This window comes from Phacochoerus africanus, chromosome 8 (assembly GCF_016906955.1).
Source record: "Phacochoerus africanus isolate WHEZ1 chromosome 8, ROS_Pafr_v1, whole genome shotgun sequence".
In the NCBI taxonomy this organism is placed as follows: Eukaryota; Metazoa; Chordata; class Mammalia; order Artiodactyla; family Suidae; genus Phacochoerus; species Phacochoerus africanus.
This window is the reverse complement of record NC_062551.1, coordinates 71,422,429-71,430,447: the sequence shown is the minus strand read 5'-3', so window position 1 is coordinate 71,430,447 and position 8,019 is coordinate 71,422,429. Positions and strand designations below refer to the sequence as shown.

At 56.2% G+C, this 8,019-nt stretch overlaps 1 protein-coding gene across 3 annotated transcripts; it reads right to left on the bottom strand.

Annotated features, from left to right (window-relative positions):
• Positions 1–794: 794 nt before the first annotated feature.
• FBXO44 (F-box protein 44) lies at positions 795–8,011 on the bottom strand. 3 transcript variants are annotated; one of them, XM_047791791.1, is made up of 6 exons: positions 7,894–8,011; positions 5,995–6,276; positions 4,129–4,255; positions 3,902–3,997; positions 3,656–3,791; positions 795–1,920 (listed from the first exon to the last, which is right to left on the bottom strand). In XM_047791791.1, the coding sequence occupies exons 1-6, from the start codon at positions 7,970–7,972 to the stop codon at positions 1,777–1,779; spliced, it is 864 nt and encodes a 287-aa protein (XP_047647747.1). In that variant the 5' UTR covers positions 7,973–8,011; the 3' UTR covers positions 795–1,776. The 3 variants fall into 3 exon arrangements, with proteins under 3 accessions (XP_047647747.1, XP_047647749.1, XP_047647748.1); XM_047791793.1 differs by lacking the exon at positions 7,894–8,011 and adding an exon at positions 7,492–7,588; XM_047791792.1 differs by lacking the exon at positions 3,902–3,997 and having other exon boundaries at positions 4,158–4,255.
• Positions 8,012–8,019: the final 8 nt, after the last annotated feature.

The following is an 8,019-nucleotide window of genomic DNA, read 5'->3' as shown; positions in this document are numbered from 1 at the left end:
GCGAGGGAGGTGGGGTCCTCCCTGCAGGGTGACTGCTGAAACGCTGGCCGTGAGCCTGGCGCCTACGCTCCGCTAGGACCTGACCTCGGGCAGGTCTGAGTTTCCTCCAAAGTACCTCTCTGCGTTTTTGTTAGGATTAAGTTCATGAATTCCTTTTTTCCCCCCCCGTTCATCAGGCAACTGCAAAGCGTCGTGCAGGCTGTGCACTGTGCTTGATCGCGGCCAGTTATTAACTCTTTGGGGCTGCATCTTCTCCAAGGAAGGGTGTTTTTGGCGAACTTGCTAATCTCACAGCTGTTGGGTGGTGGTCCCTGCCCTAGCTGAAGCCCTAGTTTAGCTCACTGTTGTGTGAAACAGTGCACGTTAACAGTACTTATTGAGCACCTACTGTGTGCCAGGCACCGTTCTAAATTCTTTGACTGCATCTAATGTCGGGAACGCTCTGGGCAGTGAGGGACACACCAGTAAGCAGTGCCTGGGATACCGCTGACCCAGCATGAGGGCCATGCAAGAGCTGCTGGAGATATCCCCCTCCCAGCACTCCCCCCTCAGCGTGGCCAGGCCTCCAGAGGAAGCTGGCAGTATACTGGAGGGCTGCCAGGGCAAGGTGTCTGCAGCTCATCCAGGGGTCTGTTTTGTCCCTCCTTCTGCGAAGGTCTGGCCCGGAGATATTCATTTCTCTCTGTACCTTGGACAGAGCCATACAAGTTGTGGCTTCTGCAGACCAGGGGCGGGCTCTCCCCCAAGGTCTACGGTTCCCCCCCACCCGCACCCTAGAAAGCACAGGGCATAGGTTGGGCTGGGAAGACCTTTTATTTGGCCACATGCAGCAGGGGTAGGATCAGAGCACTCTGTCCTTCCAGCAGGAGGGAGAGGCAGGAACATGGTCGGACAGGGTGGGGAGGTCCTGGGAACGGCAGTTCCGAGGGTAGGTTGGGGGCCTGGCCTAGGCATGCAGGTGGACAAATGGTCCTTAACCTGCGCCCTCTCCCCCCCACTTATCCAGGGCTCACACATCCCAGCTCTCAGGGTCCAATCCTGCCCCCTTCCTGCCCTGGATTACCGTGCATAGGATCCCAGGGGCGTCATTTGGAGACCCCTGCCCTCATTTTCTACCCATGTGGCTTCTGGAACTTCATGGACAGTAAGGCCAGTCCAGACCCGGCCAGGACCCCACCCCACCCGAGGCCCGCCTATCTCAGGATCAGGCCTGAGCTTCTGGGCCAAAACTACCTCTCTGAGCAGGTGGGCAGAGCCAGGGAGCTTGAGAGTGGCAAAGAATGGGGCAGAGGATGGGCTGGCAGAGCCCTCCTTCCACTCCCAGACCCATCTGAGCTACGTGCTCACCTCCTAGCATCTGGGAGGGCAGCCATGCAGGGGAGCTGCGGGCTTACCCGGTGTCTCGACTGTCCCTGCTTGAAAGGCCCTCAAAGAGGACAGTGAGAAAAGGCCCAGGAAGGGACACTGGTTGCCAGTGGAGCTTGGAGACCCTCCGTCAGAGGCATCTGGGGGAGGAGCCTGGGGGAATGCCCTGTACCCCCCTAACCTCAGGAGCCCTATCATTCAGGTTGAGAGCCCCAGGCAGAGAGCTAGCCACGATAACATACAAAGGTGGCCCAAAGTAAGAGGTGCCACAGAGAGGCAGCTGGGGACAGGGGGGGCAAGGATGAACTAGGAAGTCTAGGGGAGCCTGGCCCCCACCTCCCCTTCCCAAGCCCAGCCCTTCTCTACCAGCAGTTTACCAGTTGGGGTTAGGTGGCTGGGGGCTTGGGGGCGTCACGGCAGTGGGGGCCCGATGGTGATGCTGCTGTTGGTGACCCTCGGGCCGTACCAGCCGGCCCAGTAGTGAGTGTCCACGCCGCCGTGCTGAAACCAGATGTAGCGGACGCCGGGCGGATAGTTGGAGAACGTGTGGGAGACCTGGGGATGGGGTGGGGAGCACGTGGGGGGAGAGGGGGGAGGACAGTGGTCAGGGGAGTTGACTCTGAGCGTGGCCCTGCCTGGGGGGGTGAGGGGGCCAGGATGTGCTGAGGTCTTAGGGCTCAAACCAGAGTCAGCAGATGGAATTCTAGTCCAAACTCTGATTCTGGGCAGACCGCCCCTCCTGTCTATGCCTCAGTCTCCTCATCTGTAAAATGGAGTTAAATCCTGCTGGGTCCAGGCCATGGGATTATCTCAATGCAGCTCAAAGGAACTGAAGAAAACTTTGCCAGCTGCCAAAAGATGTCCAAGACAGTCGTCACTGAGCACGTGTGGCTATGTAAGTTGAAATTAATTAAAGTTAGGAGTTCCCGTTGTAGCTCAGTGGTTAATGAATCTGATTAGGAACCATGAGGTTGCGGGTTCGGTCCCTGGCCTTGCTCAGTGGGTTAAGGATCTGGCGTTGCCGTGAGCTGTGGTGTAGGCTGCAGATGTGGCTCTAATCCTGCATCGCTGTGGCTCTAGTGTAGGCTGGCGACTACAGCTCCAATTCGACCCCTAGCCTGGGAACCTCCATATGCCGCAAGAGCGGCCCAAGAAATGGCAAAAAGACAAAAAAAAAAATTAATTAAAGTTAGATAAAATTAAAAATTCAGTTTCTCAGTCGCACTAAGAATGGACTCTTATTAGGTTTTCAATAAGTCACATGTGGCTCTTGGCTAACAAATGGGATGGGGCAGCCAGGCTATTTCTATAACTGCAGAAAGTTCTACTCAAGAGCCCTGGTCTAGGTGATGCATTGGCAAACCATGGTCTAGGGGCCCACTACCTATTTTTGTAAATAAAGTTTTATTGGAACACAGCCATGTCCATTTGCTAAAGCTGCTTTCTCAACACAAAGGCACAGGTGAAGAGGTAAGTAATAACAGAGATAGTACAGCCTGTAATGCTTAACTATTTGTATCTGGCCTTTTTTGTCTTTTTACAGCTGTACCTGCTGCATATGAAGTTCCCAGGCTAGGGGTTGAATCAGAGCTGCAGCTGCTGGCTGACGCCACAGACACAGCAACACTGGATCCGAGCCACATCTGTGACCTATACCACAGCTTGCAACATGCTGGATTCTTTTTTTTGCTTTTTAGGGCTGCACCCGTGGCATATGGAGGTTTCCAGGCTAGGGGTCAAATCAGAGCTACAGCTACTGGCTTATGCCACAGCCACAGCCACGCAGGATCCAAGCTGTGTCTGCAACTTACACTACAGGTCATGGCAATACCAGATCCTTAACCCACTGAGGGAGGCCAGGGATTAAACCCGCAACCTCATGCTTCCTAGTCAGATTCATTTCCACTGGGCCACAAGGGGGACTCCAACACTCCACAAGGGGGACTACTTAACCCACTGAGTGAGGGCTGGGATCAAACCCAAATCCTCAGGGACACTACGTGGAGTTCTTAACCCACTGAGCCACAGTGGGAACTCCAGTATCTGGCCTTTTAAGAACAAGTTTGCTGAACCCTGACCTAGATAATAGTAATAACTGATATTAGTAATGAATTATAGTCAACCTTTTTGAATATGGCTTGACCAGCATCATTTTATCGATGTCTTTTAGAGCTCAGAGCAGCCATAGCCCAGGTGAGAAGTAGCAGAGCTGGGATCTGAACCCAGGCCTATCTGACTACAGTGTCAGCCTTGGGCAGGGTGGCCCCTGGCCTCTCCCCAGCTCACACACCTCCCTCCACTTGGCATCGCTCTTCTGCTGGATCATTGCTGGGTCTGGCTGGAAGGTCCCCAGAGGCGCATGCGCTGACGACAGGAGCTGAACACACAGCTGGTACTTGGACCCGCAGTCTGGCCTGGCTGCGAACCTGCAGGCAGAGGGAGGGCCCATTTAGGGCCTCGGAGGTGGGGGGCAGGGTGGGGGTGGGGCACCTGAGTGACAGGCGCCCTCCCCCAGACCCTCGCCCCAGGCACTCACCAGTCCTTGACCTCGATGTCCGGCCGTGTGGTGTCCATCAGCTCCTCCCAATACCCTTCGGCCTTGAGGTCCACCACCTGGGACTTGAGGCAGGTGCTGGGGGTGGGAGGGGCCGGGGCTCGCCACTAGGGCACCGGGGGCTAGGACTGCCCCTCTCAGAGCAGGAGAGACCCCAGTGTGCCAGTGACTTGGGCTTCCCCCCAACCCCAGAACCCCTTGGATCTTACTAATAAGAAGTCACGAAGTATTTCTTGACCTGGTCATTGGGGAATTCCTTCCTCTGGTCTCTAGAGAGATCCTCCACCTTCCACTCATCACCTCCATTCACGTCCAGGCTCCAGAACTCGAATCCCTCTGGTGGAAAGCAGAGTTCCCATCAAAGGGAAGCTCCCCATCCCGCCCCCCCCGCCCCCCCCCCCCCCCCCCCGCCAGTGGTCACCTCCCATGTCTTCCTTGCTCCTGGCATCTCTCCCTGGATTTCAGGAGTTGCCCTTAAGCCCTGGGCTGGGGAACACGGCAGATCAACACCGCCTGCCTTGTATTAGTTGCTTCCTGTGTGCCAGGCCCCGTGAAAACTGACTTCTACTGGGAATTCTGAGACATGTGATAATGGGAACGGCTGGACCACTTCGGTGATGGAGAGCAGTCTGATGCCAGCCAGACAGATCTGGGTCTAGTCCCAGCTCTACCCATACTGGGCTCCATGACCTTAGGCAAGCTGCCTTCTCTCTCTGAGCTTTGGTTTTGTCCTCCATAAACCGGGGTGAAGAACAGGGGCTGGAAAACTTTTTCTATAAAGGGTCAAACTATTTTAGGTTTCGTGGGTTACATATTGACTCTATGTATAGCCTTTTTTTTTTTTTTTGGCTTTTTAGGGCGGCACTCATGGCATATGGAAGTTCCCAGGCTAGGGGTCAAATTGGAGCTATAGCTGCCAGCCTATGCCACAGCCACAGCTACAGCAACACCAAATTTGAGCTGAATCTGCGACCTACACCACAGCTCACGACAATGCTGGATCCTTCAAACACGGAGCAGAGCGAGGCCAGGGATCGAACCTATGGTCTCATGGGTCCTAGTTGTGTTCATTAACTGCTGAGCCTTGAAGGGAACTCCCTTATAGCCTTTAAAAAAAAAAATTTAACCTCTTAAAACCATACAAACTATTTTTAGCTCCTGGGCCAGATTTGGCTTATGGACAGTAGTGTGCCAAATGCTGGTCAAGAACTGTTGGGGAGTCAAATGCGGTAGGTATCCTAAAGCTCTGGACAGCTTGGGGTTGTTTTATTCTCATTTTGCAGAATTTGGCCACATAATGGAGGAGGTTCTCATCCCATCCCAGTGTCTAGCTAATGAGTTACCCTTAGCAAGGGAAAAGGGGGATCTTAGGAGTTCCCACTGTGGCTCAGCAGTAATGAACCCAACTAGCATCCATGAGGACACAGGTTTGATCCCTGGCCTCACTCTGTGGGTTAAGGATCCAGCGTTGCTGTGAGCTGTGGTGTAGGTTGTAGATGAAGCTCTGATATTTTGTTGCTGTGGTTGTGGTGTAGGCTGACAGCTGTAGCTCTGATTCAGTCCCTAGCCTGGAAACTTCCATATGCCATGGGTATGGCCCCACAAAGCCAAAAAAGGGGAGAGGGGGCAGGGAATCTGGATGATGCAGAGTCTTGTTTCACCTATTGTAATGTGCTAGAAAGAAGACTGGATCTCTCATTCTTTCATAAGCAAAGCCCCCTTTTGCCCTTGGGACAATCCTATAGGCCTAGTCTGGGAGTCTGGGAACTAGGCTAAGAAAATCTTGTGTCTTGGGCACAATTAGTTCCAATTAGCCAACATTCCCTCTCCTAGGAAAGGCCACTGGGGAAATAATCTTAAGAGTGGAATAAGAAATGCCACTCTTGGCCTCAGTTTGTCCGTTTGAAAAATGGGTGTGCAACAGTACCTACCTCTTAGGATTATTGTGAGGGAATGAAAGAAGTTAAAACCCTCCAAATGCCTGGCTGGCTCCTAATAAGTGCTTAATGAATGTTAGATGGTCTCATGACAGTGTGTGTGTGTTGGGGGGACGTCAGACCCAGTCTGCACCCCACCTTCGGCACATGGGTTGTGCAGGAGGTTCCTGCGGAGGCTGCGAAGGAAATAGAAGATCTTCCAGTCGGCCACGGGCTGGTCCCAGTCCTCAGTGATAAAGCCCTCGCGCAGGCATTTGCGCTTCCAGAGGGTCACGAGGTCAATGAGGTCGCGCCAGAGGCTGCAGACCAGGCGGCAGCGCAGCAGCAGCTGGCGGGCGGGCACGTGCGTGAACAACTCCAGCAGGATGTTTTCCGGCAGCTCGTTGATGTTGCCCACGGCCATGGCTTCTGGACACGCTCCTGTGGTTGTTGAAAAGCTGCACTACAGACCTGGCCCTCTTCCCGGAACCAGGTATTCACAGAACGCAGCGGTGGTGGAGGTTCCCCTCCCAGCTCTGCCATTGACTATCCCAGGAAAGTCAGCCTCTCTGAGCCTCAGTTTCCTCCTCTGTAAAATGGGGTCAGGAAGGGTACTTACCTCCTGAGGAGGGTTCGAGGAGCCTGAGACACAGCGGAAGCTCAGTAAAAGGTGAGCTCTAATTTTTTACAAGCATCTCACAATAGCCTCTGAGGGGAGCTAAGGAGGCAGAAAAGGTGGCAGCATCTGCCCAGAGCTACACAGACAGGAGCAGAGGGGAAAGGAGCCAGAGCCTTCTCTGGGTCTAGAGCCATTAGAGCCAGTCTTTTTTTTTTTTTTTGTCCTTTCAGGGCTGCACCTGTGGCATAGAGAGGTTCCCAGGCTAGGGATCAAATCGGAGCTGTTGCTGCTAGCCTAGGCTGAGCCACAGCAACGCCTGATTCGAGCCGCGTCTCTGGCCTAACACCACAGCTTACGGCAACGTCAGATCCTTAACCTACTGAGCGAGGCCGGGGATCGAACCTGCAACCTCATAGTTCCTAGTAGATTGGTTCTCGCTGCACCACGACGGGAACTCCTAGAGCCAGCCTTTTTCAATAGGCCTGACAGTCTTTAGAGTGGGAATAATCCGCAGCCCTGCAGCCTCTCTGGTGCCTTCTGCATTCTCTCTCCCATTCTCAAAACGGACGAGGGGGAGAACGTGTGGGGGAAGGATAATGACCATTGTCTCTGACGGAGGACCAAAGCGCCCAAACCACCTTCTGCGGAGGAAATGATCTAACTGGCTGGGACTGGAGGAGGCGTGAGTGATGGGGAATGGCCTTTCCTATTACCCTTACTCCCACCGCTGTGGCTGGGCTCCAGCCCCAGGTGCCTCCGCCCCGCGCGCGCTTTGGATTTCCCATCCCGCCTTGTGGCTTTCAAATGTCCCCCAAAGTCGAGGCTCGGACCCCTGCGCATCGATGGCGATCCCAGTTGGGGTTCGCGCCCGCGCCGCCGCTCCAGGCCGCGCCGCGCAACCCCGCGGCCTTGGGCCTTGTCGGCGCCAGGCCTCCCTCTGCGCACTGCGGCGGGGCCGGGAAACGCCGAGCCCGCCCGCCCGCCCGGCCCCCGCACGCACCCCGCGTCCGCGCCCCGCGCCCACTCCCGCAGGTCACCTGCACTCGCTCGCCGCTGTGCGATCCCGCTCGGTGGCCGGGGCTGAGCCGGGCTCTGCCGGCGGTCGCCCGTGGGTGCGGCCCCGCCCCGGCCCTCCAAGCCCCGCCCCGGCCCCGCCTCCGCCGCCCGCTCCGGTCCCAGCGGCGCGGGGAGCGCGAGTCCTGGGACGCACCCCCCTCAGAGGTAGGAAAATTACCTCGAGGTGGGGGCGGTGCCAGGAGGAGCCTCGGCTTCGCTCCCTCCGCCTGGGCGGCGCGCCCCGCACCCTCCGCCTGACCCAGACTCTCCCTGTCCCCTCGCCGCCGCCTCCCAGCAGCCAGCTCAGGGCGGCGCTGGGAGCCGCTCCGAACCGGACTCCCCCCACCCCCATTAAAACACAAAAACCAAACCCGACCCCTGACCTTTCCTGGCCTCCTGGTCGGTCCTCCAAGGAACCGAGAGCTTCAGGCCTCCGGCTGATCGCTCGGGACTGCTGGGCATCCGGGCGCGGGGCCAAAGGCGGGGCGGGGGCGGAGGCGGGGGCCTTT

What these genes read in the sequence shown, in the direction of transcription:
- FBXO44 (XM_047791791.1), bottom strand. Translation starts at nt 7,972, where the DNA reads ATGCCCAGCAGTCCCGAGCGATCAGCCGGAGGCCTGAAGCTCTCGGTT. An exon ending in CGACCAGGAGGCCAGGAAAG is followed by an intron (nt 6,277 to 7,893) that starts GTCAGGGGTCGG and finishes CAACAACCACAG; the next exon opens with GAGCGTGTCCAGAAGCCATG. An exon ending in GCGATGCCAAGTGGAGGGAG is followed by an intron (nt 1,921 to 3,655) that starts GTGTGTGAGCTG and finishes CCCCATCCCCAG; the next exon opens with GTCTCCCACACGTTCTCCAA.